At 47.8% G+C, this 20,573-nt stretch overlaps 1 protein-coding gene across 1 annotated transcript in view; it reads right to left on the bottom strand.

The window, feature by feature from the left end:
- Positions 1-10,870: 10,870 nt before the first annotated feature.
- The window catches only part of LOC126299633 (uncharacterized), a 60,483-nt gene continuing 50,780 nt past the window's right edge, over positions 10,871-20,573 (bottom strand). The window contains exon 3 of the mRNA XM_049991674.1: positions 10,871-10,950. Within this exon, the coding sequence (XP_049847631.1) occupies positions 10,885-10,950 (66 nt within the window). The 3' untranslated portion in view covers positions 10,871-10,884. The remainder of the gene's footprint in view (positions 10,951-20,573) is intronic.

Genomic DNA, 20,573 nt, shown 5'->3' with positions numbered 1-20,573 from the left:
CTATGGCCATGGAACCACTCCTATGTGGCCTGTGCCAGCGACTAAAGTGTGTGACTTTACGAGGCCATACTTTTCGATGTAAGGCATACGCTGACAACCTGCTGATTGTCATCCGCAACCGCCAGCGTACTGCTTGGATAGCTACATATAGCATGGCCACTGGTAGTCGTACAAGCGTCACAAAGTCAGTGGCGATGAACATCGGGGTCGGACTGCCTGAGGACAGCGTCACCCCCTTACAGCTCAGATATACTTTGAAATGCCTCTTCATTGATTTCACAGACGATATTCGACAAACCGCTGCTAACAACTTTCGACGATTTTTACGAAATTTTCGGAATGGGATAGCCAACAACCGCCTACGAGCACTGGAGATCGTCCAATGGACCTAGTATGTCAACACGCATTCCGCACATTGCTCAGATGTTACCTATACCGTTGATGTCAGCTCGCTATATACTGATGGCTTTTGGGTCCTTCGTGAGTTCAGGAATGATTTTCTAGATCACATACAAAACTCTCGCCCTTCCCCCGGATCGGGAAGGGCTTGGCCTTTACCACGTTCATGAGAGAGTGGTCCCCCTATTTGTGAGCATGTTAGTCAAACTATGGCACCGCCGTACAGACAGTCTGAAGAGTTTGTTATTACAAGAACTAGCGCCAGCCTCCCTCTCGCCACCTGTGCCGATACACCACGTTCCCCCGTCACTCTTCTACAACGGTATCTGTTACCTCGAACTCAGGTAAGTTCGACTTGTCTTACCAGCAGTATTGTGTCCGCAACGTGGGCGACCCGATAACATACTGAAGAGGAAGCATCCGTTCTTCAACTGGCGAGTAGTGTGGAGGACGATTCACCACGTAACACTGGACATTGACGTGACAGCGATGTGGTATATCATTGTCAACGGTAATAAGGTGACCAGATCAAAGTTACATGAGATCCATATGGTAGACTCACCCATGTGCAAGAGCTGTGGCGTTTAAGACAACGATGAACATCGTCTTAGCTGTCGCGAGTCTACTGCAGTGTGGCACTTAGTGAAGAAAATGTCAACGTACTTCCTTCTAGTAACGCCGAATCATATCAAACCCAAGACTAATTATTCCCGGATGAGACGGATTACCCACGCACGAAAAATAATGCCGTGATGTGGCTTCGTTGACATGCAGTACATTATTTGTTTCAAGACGGCAATATGGACTCTTTAGACTTTTGGAAATATCTGCAGGAACGACAATGCAAGATCCTCCAGAACCTTAGGTATTGACAATTATTTTTACAGTTATTTGTGGAGTGCGTTCCACGATCCTCCACGCAGCTGGATCATCATGGCTAAGAGAAGCTAAAATTACAAGACGATGATAGAACACTACAAGGTACAACGTGGAATCGACCTTGGTCATTGGGAGAAGTCATACCCGGATGATAAAGCAGATGGAAAGTTCCGTCGTGACCCCTCGTACTGTGTAACAGTATTTGCCCCTTTCCTCTTTTTGTCCCCAGTGCGAAAGGTTCTTCGCAGTTTTTGTTTCCCATCTGGTGCAAGATGTAGTGCCGGTTAATGGTGGTACGCATTCCACCCTTATGTTTCATTTAATGCCTTCCTTAGCCATACACTTTGCTCTCTTTCTTTTTGGCCATTGCTGCAACTGTAAGTATGTTTTCAGTTATGTATGTCCCCAATTCGACACATCGAGTGTACTTGTCAGTTTCAGTTACCTACTGCTTAAAAAATTAATTAAATAAATAAAATTACAAAGATAAATAAGTAAAGAAAAATAATTGGTAAGATATGTTCCCCAAGTGCAGAAGATTAAGGGTTCGGATCTCATCACATGATTTGATATTTTTTATTTTTTAATCTTTATGAAAATGATTTTGATTATTAGTTTTACTCAGTTAATTGGTTTAAATTTAATTTTTCATTCCTAATTCTTAGTCACGTCATTTTAATAGTGGTATTAACTTTCTGATTCGCTCTCATTTTTTCTTTCTTTCATTCTTCTTACATTTGGAATTGAGTTCACGTGATTTTAATTATTATCGTATATTAACTTTGATTTCACCTTATATTTTAGTGCATTTTATTACATTCATTACTCCGGTTTTCCTTGAACTTCGTTTTAATTACAATACCATTTTTCGTTGTACTTATAATACCTTCTTTCATTTAAATCTTCATTTGCGTTACTTTGTCTATAGTGCAACAAGAATTTATGTTGTACATGTTGTAACGAATAATAATTTTTTTACACCACTGCATAGTCAGTATAAATAGATTCAAAAATGTTCAAATGTGTGTGAAATCTTATGGGACTTAACTGCTAAGGTCTTCAGTCCCTAAGCTTACACACTACTTAATCCGAAGTATCCTCAGGACAAACACACACACCCATGCCCGAGGGAGGACTCGAACCTCCGCTGGGACCAGCCGCACAGTCCACGACTGCAGCGCTTTGACCGCTCGGCTAATTCTGCGCGGCTATAAATAGATTATTTCGTCCTTTGTTTGTAACCAATAGATGGGCATTTACAAATGATAAAATATTATGTTGGATAAATTAAAATAATTAAATTCACATGCATATGGATGCCAAACGGGAAAACATGAAAGGAAGAAAAATGAGAGCACATTGTAAATTCAAAATGATGATTAAAACGACTGGCAATGGATTAGAAATAAAAGATTACATTTACACCAATTGATTCAATAAAAATAATTATCCAAATCATTTCCATTACGATTAAAAGATTTCAAAGCACCTATGAAGATTCAAACCCACAATCTTCTGCTTATCGGGAACGCACCTTAATGACGCTACGCCCCTAGTCTCTACAAAGACTTCTGTGTATAAAGCTCTAGCATATCGCGCGAAATTACGAATTTTTTTTCGTCAGTTTCTCGCAAAAGATTATCCACCAGGAAAAATGGCTACAGGATGTGATATCTTGGACCTTAATGAACATCACCATACAGATGGTTTCAAAAAATCGATCCTACGCCACTGGCCTCTCTTTATTAATAAGTTTTAAGAACCAGCGTTGAGTAATTAATCTATAGGAGCTATATATCGCTACCGTAGGAATCGCGATTGCAAGAGGAGAGCAATTACGGCGCGCACAGAGACTGTTAAGTGACCATTCTTCCCACGGTCTCTGCGTAAATGGAACGGGATGAAGCCCTAGTAAATGATACAGTGAGAAGTACCCTCTGCCATGCGCTTCACAGTGCTTTCTGGAGCACGGATGCAGATGTAAATGTGGATATGCAGGATGGTCCATTGATGGTGACTGAACCAAATATCTCACGAAATAAGCATCAAACGAAAAAAACTACAAAGGTCGAAACTCGTCTAGCTTGAAGGGGGAAACCAGATGGCGCTATGGTTGGCCCGCTAGATGGCGCTGCCATGGGTCAAACGGATATGAACTGCGTTTTTTTTAAAAAAAATAGGAACCCCCATATTTTATTGTATATTCGTGTAGTACGTAAAGAAATATGAATATTTTAGTTGGACCACTTTTTTCGCTTTGTGACAGATGGCGCTGTAATAGTCACAAACGTGTAAGTCCGTGACATTCCGCCAGTGCGGACGGAATTTGCTTCGTGATAAATTACCCGTGTTAAAATGGACCGTTCACACATTCTCCGGCGGTACTTCGCTTGAATACCGTCCTTCGATTGTGCTGTTGCGGTACCAATCGAAGCGATAGGTGTTGCAGGTGCCAGCCAGCCAGCCAGCCCGCCCGTCGACGTGCAGCAGTCCAGCCAGTCAGCCCGCCCGTCGACGTGCAGCAGTCCAGCCAGCAGTGGTCCCCGCCAGCAGCCAGCAGCCAGCAGCCAGGAGCGGTCCCCGGAACCAGCGGTCCCCGCCAGCGGCCCGCCAGCGGCGGTCCCCACCAGCCCTGATCACAGCCAGCAGCCAGCGGTGGTCCTAGCTGCCTCCAGCAGCAGCAGCAGCAGCGAAGGCGTCCCCACCGGCCAGCCAGCCGGGTCGCCGCCACCGCCGGCGACAGCAGAGTGGGGCTTCGGCCCCAGTCTCCTTCGTCATTCTCTGTCACCTTCTACTCTGTGTCTCTCGTCGCCCTGCCCGTCTCTCGTTTGTTTCCTTGTCTTGTCTTGTGTTTTTCCTCTCATCATAATGTCAAACCCCACCACCTGTTCTACAGTCACCACCACTGCCATCGTCTACACCTCCCCCTCAGCCGCTGCCACCACTATCACATGGTGTGCCGCATCACTCCCCCCTCAGTACATACCCCCACTGCTCACTCTCCCATCTACCTCACTATTTGTCGCCCCATCCCCGGCTCCTCCCTCCCATGCCTCCTCTGATCCCTTCCCTCCCCTCCCCCTGCTCTTTCCGTTTCTGCGGCCCCACTAGGGTGGTTGCCCGGAGAGCTACAGCTCACGCTCAACTCTCCTCTTCGCCCTCGTCGTCATCATCATCTTCACCGTCGCCTTCGCCATCACCCTCACCGTCTCCGGCGCCGACTCCAGTACCGGGACATGTCACTTCCCGCCACATTCCAGTCGTTCCCATCCCCCACACCTCCTCCGCCGCCGTCAAGTGCCCCAGTGGCACCCCTGCCTCCTCTACTCCCAAAAAGGCTCCGCCTCGTCCCCCTTCCCCACCTCATGATGCCATGGATGTCTCCCCACCTGCCGCCCCTCCTCCTCCTCCTCCACCCCCTCCTACCGCTACCTCCTCTCCCGTCCTGATCCCTCCTTTCTTGAAGCCTGGAACCTCACCCTCTTCCTTCGCCAGAATTGTCCTGGTGCCCCCATCTCCCTCCTCACTCCTCGCCATGATTCGGTGCTCATCTCCTCCCCCAGCCCTACCCTCCACAAGGACCTCCTTCCTGCATCCCTGTCACCCGCTTCGGCCCTAATGCCTCCCTCACCCTTGCTCCTTCCCCGTCTCCCTCCCGCCAACCCCAACCCCCACGTCGCCCAACGACCCTCACCACCGTGATCACTCGGCTTAATCCGGCGATCACGGAGGAGTAGGTCTTGGCGGAGCTCAAGGCGCATCCCCATCTGGAGGTGCGTGCGGTTCACCGCATCCATAACTCCGCCGGCCCCACCCGCCTTATGCGGGTCTTTTCCGAACTTGCCCCCTCCATCAACCATCTCCTGAAGGAGGGTGCCCTTCTCTTTCACCGCCGCTACCCAGTTGACCCTTCCCATTCCCCTCCTCAATCCCTCCGATGCCAGAGGTGCTTGCGGTATAATGCGCACCCTACATCTGAGTACCGCGAGGCTCCCACCTGCCCGCACTGTATGCAAGCCCACTTTCTCAGGCAGTGCCCCAATCTCCAGTCCCCTCCCTCTTGTAATACCTGTAACCTCCCTCACCCCACTTACTCCCAGAAATGTAAAGCCCAACCCCCTCCTACCACTCCTGAGCTCACCGTTCCTGTCCTCCCTCTGGACGCCCCCACCCCTTCCGGCAATTCCCTTCGATCACCCACTACTGCTGAGGACATCATCAGATTCCTCACCATCGTCCTTCAGAATGTTCATCCTTTTCAGCGCCCCCACACCCTCCAACAGGTATCCCTCGCCGCCTGTTCCGTTTTCCACCTGAAAATGTACGCCACCTACTCCAACAACCAGGCCCATTTCACCTTCTCCCGCCTTGACACCCTTGTCTAAATCCCTATCATGGTGCGACAGCACTGTATCCTTTTCAATAACATCTGCTCCCTTCCCGCCAACAAGAACCTCTTCCTGCACACCCTTGCCACCCACTGCGTGGACGCCTTCCTCCTCAATGAAACCTTCCTCCAACCCCACCACACCGTCCACACTTCGCCATACCTCCTTCACCGTTCTGATAATCCCCTCCCGATTGCGCGTGGCGGAGTTGCCATTGGTCACCACCGCCAGATCTCTGTTCAGCTCCAACCTCTCCTTCCCGACCCCACCAAACACCTGATCGTTAGTCTCTTCTTCTCCGGCCTTACTGTTACCTGCGCCACCATCTATGTCCGCCCTAACGTCCCTATTCCCTTCAATTTCCTCTCCCACATTGACCGTACCTTCTCCTCCTACGTGATCGCCACCGACCTCAACATCCACAGTCGTTCCACCGCCCAGTTATGGCGGTGGCATCAATTCCTCTCCTCCCTTCAAGGCGACCTCATCCCCATCCCCCAGCACCCCAGTCCCGAATCCAACTCCACTCCTGATGTTGTCCTTTCCTCCGCCAACCTCCTTGGCCACATAACGGTGGATGTCCTGGAGCCTATTGGTAGCGACCATCTCCCATTACTATTCCCTTGCCAACTGGAATGCCTACCGGGATACCCTCTCCACCCAGGTCGATAGCCACCCCTTCACCTACCGTCACCCTGATGATGTAACCCATGCCGCCTCTTTTCTCCAGCAGACCTTGTCTGAAGCCGTGGAAGCCCATGTCCCTACTGTCGCTATCCACCCCCACCATCCTACCTTACCCTCACAGGCCGTCCTCCTCCTCCGTGAATCCCGCCGTCTCTACCGTGCCTTCCTCCACACGCATGACCCGGACACACTACGACGCCACCAGCAACTCCAACGACACATTCGCAATTTGCTCGCGGTCAAGAAACGCCAGGACTGGCGACAGACATGCACCTGTTTAAATGCTACCCTACCTATGAATTTGTCCAAGTTCTGGTCAGCCTTCCGTCGCCTTACCAAAAATAAACCCTCCCCCTACTATCCTTTTCTCCATGATGATCACCACTTCCCTGACACCCTTAGTAAGGCCAATCACTTTGCCTCCTACCTGTCTGATGTCTTTTCCATCCCTGATGATCCCCAGTTCGATTACTCCCTCTTCCCGGATGTCCGCGATCGAACTGACACCTCTGTCCCTCCCCTCACACCTGGTTTTCAGTACTTGGACAACATTGCACACACCGAACTCAATGCCCCAATCACTACACAGGATCTCATTGCTACACTCCGCACAAAACGCAACACCGCTCGTGGTCACGATCGTGTCACCTATCGTCACCTTCGTGAAGCTCCTGCCTCTTTCCTCTCCACCTTGGCCAGGCTCTACAATGTAGTCCTGTCCACCGGTTGCTACCCCGACCTGCGGAAAACCTCCCATATCCTGATGTTCCTTAAACCTGGAAAACCGCCATCCGCCGTCTCTTCCTACCGCCCCATCAGCCTTACCTCGGTCTTCAGCGAGGTCCTGGAATCTATCCTCACCCGCCACATCCACCAGCATCTTCGCCAGCACTGCCTCCTTCCTGTTACCCAGTGTGTCTTTTGGCCGTCCTTCTCTTCCGACGACCTTCTCCTTCACCTCACTCATCTCCTTTCCGACCCGCTTAATTCCCGTCGCTCCACTATCTTCCTCTCCCTGGACCTCGAACGAGCTTATCACCGCATATGGCATTCCAGTCTCCTCTTCAAGCTCCAGACCTTCGCCCTTCCCATTAACCATGTCCATCTGATTGGCTCCTTTCTCTCCCACCGTCCTTCCTACGTCACCATCCATAACACGGATTCCTACACCTTTGTTCCCTCCGCTGGTGTGCCCCAAGGCTCCGTCCTCTCCCCCCTTCTGTACCTTTTGTATATGGCGGACATGCCGCCGCTGTCAACCGCCCTCCACCTTCTCCAGTTTGCCGGTGACACCGCCTTCCTTGCCCTTTCGCCCCACCCTGCAGCGCTCCCAACACCTTCTCCAATCCCATCTTGACCAGTTCACTGCTTGGTGCAACCAGTGGTTGCTCAAGGTCAATCCCTCCAAAACCCAGGCGATCACTGTAGGCAAAACCACCACTTCCTTCTGCCTCCTTGATTTCTATCTCACCATCTATGGCCGTCCTCTCATCCTCACTCCCACCCTCAAGTACCTTGGCGTCACCCTCGACCGTCGCCTCTCCTGGACCCCCCATCTCCGGACAATCCAAGCCAAGGCACACTCCCGACTCCATCTCCTCAAGCTCCTTTCGGGCCGTACGTGGGGTCTGGACCCCTCCATCTTCCTCCACACCTATAAATCTCTCATCCGCCCTATCCTCTGCTATGCCCATCCGGCCTGGATCTCCGCCCCCCCTACCTTTTATAAACCCCTTCAAATCCTTGAACGCCATGTTCTCCGCCTCGCCTATCGCATCCGTCTCCCCTCCCCCACGCGGATCCTATACGATCTCATTCCTTCCCCCCACCTCCTCCTTTTCCTTGAAAGGATACGGATCCTGTACACCTCCCGCAAACTCGACCCTCCTCACCCGCTTGTCTCGCCCATCCTCTCCCACCCCCGCCCGCTGCCGCGCCTGTATTCCCACGTCCCACCCGGTCTCCATCTCTCCACCCTCCTTACCCTCTCCCAAGGTGGCTTCCGCCGGCTCCCCCTCCCTGATGATGTCCTCCTTCCCTCCATGTACCCCTCCTATCAACTTTGATCCTCTCCAGCCCCACTCCCATGTCCTCTCCTCTTGGCACCCTCCCTCCCTTCTCTTTCCTTTTCCCCCGTCCCCTTCCTCCGCCCCTCTTCCACCGAGCTCCCCCCTTTTTTCCTCCCATCGCCCTATCTCCCTTGCCCATGGCATCTGCCCTCCCCTCTCCCTGTCCCATTCCCGTTCCTCCTCCCCCTCCCTTGGCAGGTCCCCGGACTCGCACACGCTCAGTGAACATTCGCGCGCCGGAGATCATCGCCATCAGTGTCTCGTGTGTGTGCCTTTGTTTTGTGTTTAGCGTCTTTCGCCGTCACGCCACCACTGTTCACGTGTGCCGTCGCAGTCATCCGTGTTATGTGCGCTGTGTCAACAAGTGTTAGTGTTTTTCCTCGTCCAGCGTGAACGGCTTCATGTTTATTGTTTTTTGTATCTACATTTTTTGCCCGCCGTTTTTATTGTATTGTCAGTGCCACCTATATGACATATTATTGTACCACTCAAGGCTGAAGACCAGCGTAATATGCTGCTGCCAGCCCGCTTTGTATGAGGTGATTAAAATTACAATAAAGAAAAAATTAAAAAAAAGACCGTTCACCAATTGCGGAAAATGTAGATAAGGTGTTGATGTACGGCTATTGTGATCAAAATGCCAAACGGGCGTGTGCTATGTGTGCTGCTCGGTATCCTGGACGACATCATCCAAGTGTCCAGACCGTTCGCCGGGTAGTTACTTTATTTAAGAAGACAGGAAGTATTCAGCCACATGTGAAACGTCAACCACGACCCGCAACAAATGATGATGCCCAAGTAGGTGTTTTAGCTGCTGTCGCGACTAATCCGCACATCAGTAACAGACAAATTGCGCGAGAATCGGGAATCACAAAAACGACGGTGTTGAGAATGCTACATCAACATCGATGGCACCCTTGCCATATTTCTATGCACCAGGAATTGCATGGCGACGACTTTGAACGTCGTGTACAGTTCTGCCACTGGGCACAAGAGAAATTACGCAAAGCAGCATAATATGCACTATTAGGCAACGGAAAATCCAGGATGGTTACGAAAAGTGGAACATCAGCGACCTTAGCGGGCTAATGTACGGTGCGGCATTATGTGAGGAAGGATAATTGGCCCCCATTTTATCGATGGCTCTCAAATGGCACTGAGCACTATGGGACTTAACAGCTATGGTCATCAGACCCCCAGAACTTAGAAGTACTTAAACCTAACTAACCTAAGGACATCACACAACACCCAGCCATCACGAGGCAGAGAAAATCCCTGACCCCGCCGGGAATCGAACCCGGGAACCCGGGCGTGGGAAGCGAGAACGCTACCGCACGACCACGTTTATCGATGGCAATCTAAATGGCGCAATGCATGCTGATTTCATACGTAATGGCCTACCGATGTTACTACATGATGTTTCACTGCATGACAGAATGGGGATGTACTTCCAACATGGTGGATGTCCAGCACATAGCTCGCGTGCGGTTGAAGCGGTATTGAATAGCATATTTCATGACAGGTGGATTGGTCGTCGAAGCAGCATACCATGCCCCGCACGTTCACCGGATCTGACGTCCCCGGGTTTCTTTAAGTGGGGGACGTTGAAGGATATTTGCTATCGTGATCCACTGACAACGCCTGACAACATGCGTTAGCGCATTGTCAATGCATGTGCGAACATTAAGGAAGGCGCGCTACTCACTGTTGAGAGGAATATCGTTACACGTATTGCCAAATGCATTGAAATTGACGGACATCATTTTAAGCATTAATGTGGTATTTACAGGTAATCACGCTGTAACAGCATGCGTTCTCAGAACTGATAAGTCCACAAAGGTACATGTATCACATTGGAACAACCGAAATAAAATGTTCAAACGTATCTACGTTCTGTATTTTAATTTAAAAAATCCTACCTTTTACCAACTGTTCGTCTAAAATTGTGAGCCATATGTTTGTGACTATTACAGCGCCATCTATCACAAAGCGAAAAAAGTGCTCCAACTAAAGCATTCGTATTTCTTTACGTACTACACGAATGTGTAATAAAAAATGGGGGTTCCTATTTTAAAAAACGCAGTTGATATCCGTTTGCGCTATGACAGCGCCATCTAGCGGGCCAATCATAGCACCATCTGGTTTCCCCCTTCAAGTTAGACAAGTTTCGTTATTTGTAGTGTTTTCATTTGACGCTTATTTCGTGAGATATTTGGCCCGGTCGCGATCAATGGACCACCCTGTAGACATTCCGTTCCGTTTCGCCAGGTGTGAATCGCACTCTAGCAGTAGAGTGTCGTGCGCAGAGACCTCGGCGGTGTGCACGGGCTGCTGCGGGGCGGAGGTGAAGGCGGTGGTTGCGGCATGCAGCGCGGCCAGCTGCTGCTCCAGGTACTGGTGCACGCTGTGCAGGCGCGTCTGCTCGCGCGCCGACAGCGCGTGGTACTCCTTCAGCAGCTGCTTCAGCAGCCGGATCTGGCGATCCCGCTCGTCCTCCAGTTCCTTGCTCGCCGCGCACGTCCCCTTCTCTGCAAAAGAACAGTATTTGCTGCACCATTACTAGCACACGCTCTTCACTTCAAAACTCTTGCAACCGTCGTTGGACAGAAAACCCGCCTCCGTTGTCGAGATCGCTAAGGCACACCCGTGTATTGGCACTCGACTCGGAAATAGCCGATTCTGTAGTGGTGTGCACATGGCCAAGCGGGCAGTGATGCGTTGCGCAATGTACGATGTGACGCTCGAGCTTATCCCTTTCGTGAGCCGTGGGAAACATGCTTCCCACTACAATGAACTCGCTCCTAGTCCCGTGGAATTCACAGTTCCCACCTCTGTACGGCGCTACCACCTAGTGAACAGTATAGGGTACTACTACCAATCAGAAGTTCCCGCCGTTTTTGCTGTACCTTCGCGCAGAGGCATTGTATAGCTGAGTGTTGCTCTGTAGAGGAGCCTTTCAGTGCTGTTTGCGTGACATTTTGTGATTTTTTCCTCAAAGCTATAGTATTTGCCCAAATTTATGAAGGACTACGTAAAATTGGAACGAGGAGAATTCCAGTTTGAAACAAAAGGAGCCCTTTTTGCAGTAAAATGGATGGATAACCGTCCAGTCACTTTCCTGTCCTCAATTCATGACCCATGAGAAACAGCCACAGTGAAAAGGAAAAACAAGGATGTTACTAGTATAGAGATTTCTTGTCCTGAAGTTGTGGCAGAATACAACAAAATAATGGGTGGTGTCGATAAGTTTGATCAATTACGAAAAAGGTATGCTATTGGCAGACGTTCTGCAAATTGGTGGCACAAAATATTTTATTTCCTGGTGGACGTTGCTGCACTGAACAGTTTTATCCTTTGGAAAATAAGTAAAAGAGAAAGTGGACAGCATGATCAGCTCACATACAGGATCCATCTAGTTAGACACTTGACCGCTGGCTTCTCATCCCAAAAAAGGCGTGGACAAAAACCTGTCATTCTGGCAAAAAGGGGTAAAGTACCTGAAGATTTTCGTCATGTGGCTGTAGGGGAGCATCAACCCATTTTAGGAGAAACCTACTGGACGTGCCGTCATTGTAGTACCAAAGCTGCGGAAAAGAGCACTCGCTGTGTTTGTGCGTATTGTCAAATACCACTTTGAAAAGACCCATGTCCAGTATAGACTCATCGTCCAGTATTATAGTTTGGAGAAACCCTTTGATGCCTTTTATCTGGACTAGCATGTTAACTGTGACTTCTGTTGTGGAAGACGGCATGCTTGTCACATATAAATATTTGGAGTAGACATGTACGACTATTAGCCACATAGTGGCCAGAAATGCTGACAAAGTCTGGCCGGCCGCAGCGGCCGAGCAGATCTAGACCATGCGGCTGCTACAGTCGAAGGTTCGAAGCCTGCCTCGGGCATGGATGTGTGTGATGTCCTTAAGTTTGTTAGGTTTAAGTACTCTAAGTTCTAGGGGACTGATGACCTCTGATGTTAAGTCCTATAGTGCACAGAGCCATTTGAATTTTTTTTTATGTTGTAGCAGCAAAAGCATGATTTCCGTCAGGTGAGTACAGGATTACATAAGCAAAAACTTATAGAAGTAATGGAATAGCACATTTAAGAATGAATAATAAAATAGAAATATGAGTTAACTATTAGAAACAGCACAGCGAACACATTGTCACAGCCAAAATAGAAACAAAACCAATACCCACCTCAGTAGTACAAGTTTATACGCATACTAGCTCCATAGATGAAGAGATTGAAAGAGTGTATGATCAGATAAAAGAAATTACTCAGATAGTTAAGGGAGACGACAATTTGTGATGGAGGACTGGAACTCGATAGTACAAAGAGGAAGAGAAGAAAAAATAGTAGGAGAATTTGCGCTGGAGAAAGAAATGAAACATGAAATGACTCTGAGCACTATGGAACTTAACATCTAAAGTCATAAGTCCCCTAGAACTTAGAACTACTTAAACATAACTAACCTAAGGACAGCACACACATCCATCCACGAGGCACGATTCGAACCTGCGACCGTAGCGGTCGCGCGGTTACAGACTGTAGTATGAAACATGAAGCCGACCGTAATTTAATCATCGCTAATACTTGGTTTATGAATAACGAAAGAAGGCTGTGTATGTGGAAGAGGCCTGGAGACACCGGAAGATTTCAGATTGAGTATGTAATGCTACGACAGAGCTTTCAGAACCATATTCTAAATTGTAAGATACTACAAGGGGCATATTTATAGAGACTCTTGCCACAATTTGCTGTAAACTGTTTATTCAAACTGAAGAATGTTCAGAAGGTAGAAAATTAATTATATGCCATCTGGATAAGCTGAAAAAAAAAAGAAACAGAGGATTTTGAGAGTGATAAGAGTGTGCATTAGGCAACGCCTGCCTAGAACAGGGTAAAAGAATATGGTAAAAGACGAATGGACAGCTCTAAGAGATGAAATAATGAATGCAACACAGGACCAAATAGGTAAAAAGGCAATTTCTAGTACTAACACAGTGGATACTGAATTTAAATGATCAAACGAGAAAACACAAAAATGCATCAAATAAAGCAGATAGAAGGGAATACAGACTCCTAGATAGTGGTAAGTTCCTATGGGACCAAACTGCTGAGGTCATCGGTCCCTAGGATTACATAGAGATTGACAGACAGTGCAAAATGGCTAGAGGACAAATTCAAGGCTGTAGAGGGATGTATAACTACGGAAGACACAGACATCATCTACAGGAAAAGTAAAGAGGCCTTCTGAGAAAAGAGAAGCAGCTACATGAATACCAAGAGCGCACCTGTCAAATCAGGACTAAGTGAGAAAGGGAAAACTGAAAGGTGGAAAGAGTGTATAGAGGGTCTACACAAGGGAAATGAAGTTGAGGACTATATTATAGAAAGGGAAGAGAAAGTATATTCCAATCGCGGAAACGAGAGACGGCCTGGCGCATGATCACAACGCTGTCTTCGAGGAGCGAACAAAAGACACACAGCGCACACACACACACACACACACACACACACACACACACACACACACACATACACATACACAAAAAGTGCACAACAATTACGGAGCAGATGAAATGGCTAAGACTGCAGGGAGAACTGTCCTTCGAGTTCCTCTGTACCACTGTGAATTAAACGCCAACTAGTTAGTTTGGGTCAGAATCAAAGACTAAAGTAGCAAGGATAAAATATGTAGTACAATCCACATATCACAGTGTCACACCAAAGTCGGAAAAACGAATCGATACCACAGACGTTAACGAGGTGTCGCTTCTATCCGCAACGACGACTGGGAGCGGCTAAAGAAGACACGTTTTCTCAGCATAGCAGTGCTCTCGCGCGGAGGTCAACACAGAGCCAAGCACGGAGGCACCCTGCTCCAGTTCGTGACCTCAGCTCAAGCAGTCAATATCATCGAGTAGGACTGAAGAGTTATTCAAGTTGCAGATGGAAACTACTTATGTAAACGTTCAACATTGTGCTTCAAAACGAAAGTTTGTTAATTACTGCATCAAGTGACGCATAAATAGTCAATAACAGTTGTAAATTATCATTTCTGTGGCAAAGGTTCGTATCAAGTTAAGTAAATCTTTTTATTATTCAAGTAGTAAAGTTAACTAATATTTCACATTTTGTAGTTCCAATGAGCAATCTCCCAGAGCAGTAAAAATGGCCACAGTTATGGCTGAATGATTCTAGTTTAGTGTGATCATAAAATACATGAAGCGAACGGCTATTTACGACTTTTACAGAAACTGGACAGCAATTATACGAGTCGAAGGTCATGAAAGGGAAGTAGTGGTTGAAAAGAGACAGGGTTGTAGCTTATCCCCAACGTTACTCGGCAAAAAGGTACAGGAAACCAAAGAAACATTGGAGAAGGAATTGAAGTTCAAGAAGAAGAAATACAAACTTTGAGGTGTACTGATGACACTGTAGTTGTCATAGATTGCAAAGGACTTGGAAAAGCAGCTGATTGGAATGGACAATGTCTTGAAAGGAGGCTATAACATGAACATCACCAGAAGAAAAAAATAACTGATGATAGCCGAAGTAAATGATACAGTAGAGAGGACGTAGAATGTAGACTGGCAATGGAAAGGAAAGCGTTTCTGAAGAAGAGAAATTTGTTAACATCGAATATAACTTTAAGTATTAGCAAGTGTTTTCTGAAGGTATTTCCTTGGAGTGTACCCTTGTATGGTAGTGATACGCGGATAAAGAACAGTTGATATACTAACATCGAATATAAATTTAAGTGTTCGGAAGTATTTTCTGAAAGTACTTCTCTGGAGTGTAGCCTTGTATAGAAGTGAATTGTGGAGGATAAACGGTTCAAACAAGAAGAGAACAGAGGATTGCGAAATGTGGTTCTGCAGAAGAACGTTGAACATTAGATGGGTAAATCGCTTAACTAATAAGGTGGTATCAAAAGAATTGGGGGAAAAAAATCTGTGGTACAACTTGACTTATGGAAGGGACCGGTAGGCAGAAAACGTTATGAGACGCCATCAATTTAGTATTGGAGGGAAGTGTATGGGGGATGAGGAGGTGGTAAAAATTGTAGGGTGAGACCAAGAGGTGGATTCAATAAGCAAGTTCAAGTGGATGTAGGCTGCAGTAGTTATTAGGAGATGAAGAGGCCTGCACAGAATGAGTAACATGGAAAGCTGCATCAATCGAGTCTTCAGACTGAAGACCACAACAACAACAACGAAGCAAACACGACGAGTATTACGTTAATAAGCGACAGCAACAGTGTAAAGGTCTAGTGAGAGACAGAAGAAGAATGGCCTGGTGTGGAACTTACTCCAGGAATGTCAGTTACCAGGATAGGCAACGGCAGGAGAGTCAGACGTGGGACGGAGACAGAGCGCACGCTGGAAACTCAGTGAAGTACCCGTTCAGCAGAACGCATCACACATCCGCCTTCTTAGTTGCACACTACTTAAATCCTCGTGGCGCAAGGCATTTTCACTGCCGGCAAGGGATAAGAGGTGGTGCCGTAAATTTCCTGATTACCAGACTTTGCACCAAAGGTCTGGCTCTCTGCAGAGTCTAGTAAGTAATGGCAGTGATCCTTCGAATGAGGGTATTAAGCACAGAGGTCCAGTGGCGCTATTCTGCGCCCGCACAGAGATCCATTCCGTCCCTTCTATCACCATTATCACAGAACACAATCACCACACACACACAGACACACACACACACATACACACACACGCGCGCGCGCGCGCGCGCGCGCACTCACGCACACAGGTGTACCGTTACATATACTCAACATATACGTTTAAAACCATACTTTACCACTCATAGAGTGCTATTATATGGATGTGTAAGCATGCGATGGACAATAACTTTCCAGAGAAAGCTCAAATGTGGTGTGCAGGATACACGGTGGCTAGCTGGATAAAAGAGAAATCAGTAAAGAACAGTTTGAAGAAATAAATAACAAAGGGAGCATTAAGACAACGGTTGGTAAGAGATAAACAAAACTTTTGGATATTCCTTTACGCATGACAGCTTCTTCAAATTATGAAGGCTGTCCGGATAGTAGCTTCCATTTTCACGTTCCATTCTAAGCAGCTTGTGGAACGGAGAAGCCGCTACGCTGATTCACTCAGTGGGTCAGTGTGCTTGTAACAGCGATGAGGAAAAAGTCACATTGCTCACAGTTCAAACACAGTTACCGTTCAAAATGAGCGTTGTAATCACCTTCCGTGATTAGGTTTTTAGTGCGACAAAAGTCAGAAGTATTGCCATTAACGGCGGAATTCGTGCTGTGCAGAGGCGCAATGTAATTACTGAGTGTGTCAGTGGCGTACTTCCTTTAGAATGGAATGACGAGAGTTCATGACGAAAGGAGAAGTGTCCATTGCCCATGATCAGCAGCGAACTATTACGGAAAACTGAGGAAAATCTTCACGAAAAATCGGCGTTTCGCAATATTTCAATCGCTGGACAACTTTCTGCAAATTTCTCGGGGAGTTTTTGCATGAAATTATGACTCAATATAAAAGACAGCCAAATGTGAATGGAAAAAGTAAGCAAACTATTTATTATTTCAAAATTTATCGCCATAACTTTTAATACATTTACCCCATTGTGAGACAAGACTGTCGATGCGTTTATGGAAAAATGTTTGATTCTGCCTATGGACCCATGATTGTAACCAGGCGTGCACTACTTCCTCCGACATAAATCGGCATTTAAATATCTTTCTTCCAAGCTTCAAAAATATGGATATCGCATTTGGAGGGATAAGGACAGTATGGAGGTTGTGTAAGGGCTTCCCAGCGAAGCTTCTGCAGCGTAGTCGAAACAACAGGCACGCCAGCTCCGGAAAAGTCACGATGACCTTTTTCTTTGACTGCAAGTTTCCGTTGCTCATTCACTACTGTGCAGGACACGGCGCCACAATTAACGTCCAGCGCTACGTAGCACTTTGCAAAAATTGAAGGGTGCCATCAAGTCCAAACGACCAAGAATGTTGACAGACAGCATCAACCTGTTGCAGGGATGTCCACCAACGTGTTGCAAAAGTTGTTTCGAGTATGCTGCAGACGTTTCGCTTGGAATCCCTTACACAGCCCCCATAAAGTCCCGATCTCTCACCATGCAATTCCAAACTTTTTGGAGCCACGAAGAAAGATACTCGTGGCCGTCTATTTGCATCCAATTGAAGAAGTTCACGGACTGGTACAGTAATGGTTCTGTAGGCAACCGCAAACATTTTTTCGTGAAGGCACAGACAGTCTCACAGTGAGGTGAATGTATTAAAAGTTATGGTTATTACTTTTGAAATCATACAGAGTTTACACATTTTTTAAAAATCTGTCTCATTTCATTTGACTGCCCTCATAATTAGATTACCAGATATTCTCTGTCAGGTGAGTTCCAAAAGTCTGAGGTGACAGAATTATACCCCGGACAGCCGTCGTATTCATTTATGATTCATTCTTCCTTTTCCTCCGCTACGCACTGACATGTTTCCGTGACCTTCTTGTTCAAATTGGCATACACATACAACATAAACACATCAAAAAAAAGTTCTACATCACTCCGATTCCGAGAGTTCCGGAACCTGTACAGAAAACTGAAATAGAGAGCAACATAAACAACATTTCCGCCATTTTTATTGCTCATGAAAACCACACATTGCATGTTGTACCACCATACACCGAGACTTTCAGAGGTGGTGGTCCATATTGCTGTAAACACCGGTAACTCTAATACCCAGTAGCACGTCCTCTTGAATTGATGCAAGCCTGTATTCGTCGTGGCATACTATCCACAAGTTCATCAAGACACTGTTGATCCAGACTGTCCCACTCCTCAACACCGATTCGACGTAGATACCTCATAGTAGCTGGTGGGTCACGTCATCCATAAACAGCCCTTTTCAATCTAACCCAGCCATGTTCGAAAGGGTTCATGTCTGGAGAATATGCTTGCCACTCTAGTCGAGCGATGTCGTTATCCTGAAGGAAGGCATTCACAAGATGTGCACGATGGGGGCGCGAATTGTCGTCCATGAAGACGAATGCCTCGCCAATATGCTGCCGATATGGTTGCACTATCGGTCGGAGGATGACATTCACGAATGGTACAGCCGTTACGGCGCCTTCCATGACCACCAGCGGGGTACGTCGGCCCCACATAATGCCACCCCAAAACAGCAGGGAACATCCACCTTGCTGGACTCGCAGGACAGTGTGCCTAAGGCGTTCAGCCTGACCGGGTTACCTCAAAACACGCCTCCGACGATTGCGTGGTTGGAGGCATATGCGACACTCATTAGTGAAGAGAACGTGATGTCAATTCTGAGCGGTCCATTCGGCATGTTGTTGCGTCCGTCTGTACCGCACTGCCTGGTGTCGAGGTTACAAAGATGAACCTCGTCATGGACGTCGGGAGTGAAGTTGCGCACCATGCAGCCTATTGCGCACGGTTTGAGTCGTAACACGACGTCCTGTGGCTGCACAAAAAGTATTATTCAACATGGTGACTTTGCTGTCAGGTTTCCTCCGAGCCGTAATCCGAGGCATGATTAGAGCCTGCGACCGCAGCGGTCGCGCGGTTCCAGACTGTAGCGCCTAGAACCGTTCGGCCACTCCGGCCGGCTTATGTCCAAACAACATCGCTTTGGTTCACTACGAGACGGCTGGAAACTTCTCTTGTTGAGAGCCCTTCCCGGCAGAAAGTGACAATGCGGAGGCGATCGAACCGCGGTATTGATTGTCTAGGCATGGTTGAACTACAGACAACACGAGCCGTGTACCTATTTCCTGGTGGCGCGACTGTAACTGATCGGCTGTCGGACCTCCTCCGTCTAACAGGCTCTGGATGGTTGTTTACATCTTTGGGAGGATTTAGTGACATCTCTGAACAGTCAAAGGGACTGTGTCTGTGATACAATATCCACACTCAACGTCTATCTTCCGGAGTTCTGGGAACTGGGGTGATGCAAAACCTGTTCATGTGTGGAAGTACACATTACTAGTAACTGAATTTTAAGGTTAGCTCCATCATCAGGTGGCACATATGTTGTCTGGCTCAGGTGCATTCCTGCTGGGATGCCAATTATATCAGAGTATCAGCAGCCCTGTTCATCTTCATTGTTCATTTTTAGAGCATTGCCACTGAACTTTCCACATTCACTGTGAATGTTACCGCACAGTAACATCATCGGTGAAGTATTTAAACAGCGAATGTGTTAAGCGAAATGACAGTGATCTCGTTAAAAAGTATACAATGAAGAAGAACAAGACTGCAGACATTTCGACATAGTTGGTTTCCCAAGAGCAATGTACCTGAGCGAAACACCAGATGTGCCACCTGATAATAGAGCTAAGCCTCCGAAAAGCGTCATAAATAGAAAACTTCAGATTTTGTGCCTGGTTATGTTGTGTTCTTGTTCCGTTTCAGTCCTTGTAGGTTTGAAGAATACGTTATAGATAAAAAGCAAAGGAGAAAGCTACGGCAGAAACGAGTGGAATACTTCTTACAGGTAACAGAAAGTGGAACCTACTAAACCACGCAGGGAGTAGCGGAAAATACAGATTGGTTGTAGCGAAAAGTCGTAACCTTTAGAAGAGGATGAGACCTCAGGTGACTCTCCTGGAACTACAGACGTTCCAGCACCATCGAATGCAACGGGAGCGTTAGCGTCCTGAGGGATTTTCCATTTTTCCGGCCAACAACAGGCGACACGAAATGCCCCTACCTCTGTGTTCGGCGCACGGGTTGGACCCCTCGGATTGCTCCTCGGGAGGGGGGTGCTCGGTGACGGGCGGCACCGGCGGCGTGGGCGCGGGCTCCTTGTAGTAGGCCGCGTAGAAGGCTAGCCGCTTCGGGTCCACGTAGCCGGGGTTCCGCGGCCGGAACTCCTCGTGCGCGCCCTCCAGCAGCCACTTCGCGAAGCAACGCAGGCGGGGGTCCATGGGCTCGCAGCGCGCCACGCTCACCTTCGGCAACCGACCCAGCGTTCGCAGTCCGTCAGTCAAACCGGCTGAGGCCGAGCGAAAGCGCACATTTGTACAATGAGGTATCAAAAGCCATGGGCTACCTACTAATATCGTGTCGGACCTCCTTTTTCCCAGCGTAGTGCAGAAACTCGACGTGCCGTGTAATCAACATATC

This window comes from Schistocerca gregaria, chromosome 1 (genome assembly GCF_023897955.1).
Source record: "Schistocerca gregaria isolate iqSchGreg1 chromosome 1, iqSchGreg1.2, whole genome shotgun sequence".
NCBI lineage: Eukaryota > Metazoa > Arthropoda > Insecta > Orthoptera > Acrididae > Schistocerca > Schistocerca gregaria.
Note: the sequence above shows the minus strand (reverse complement) of the source record. Positions and strands in the feature narration are given on the sequence as shown.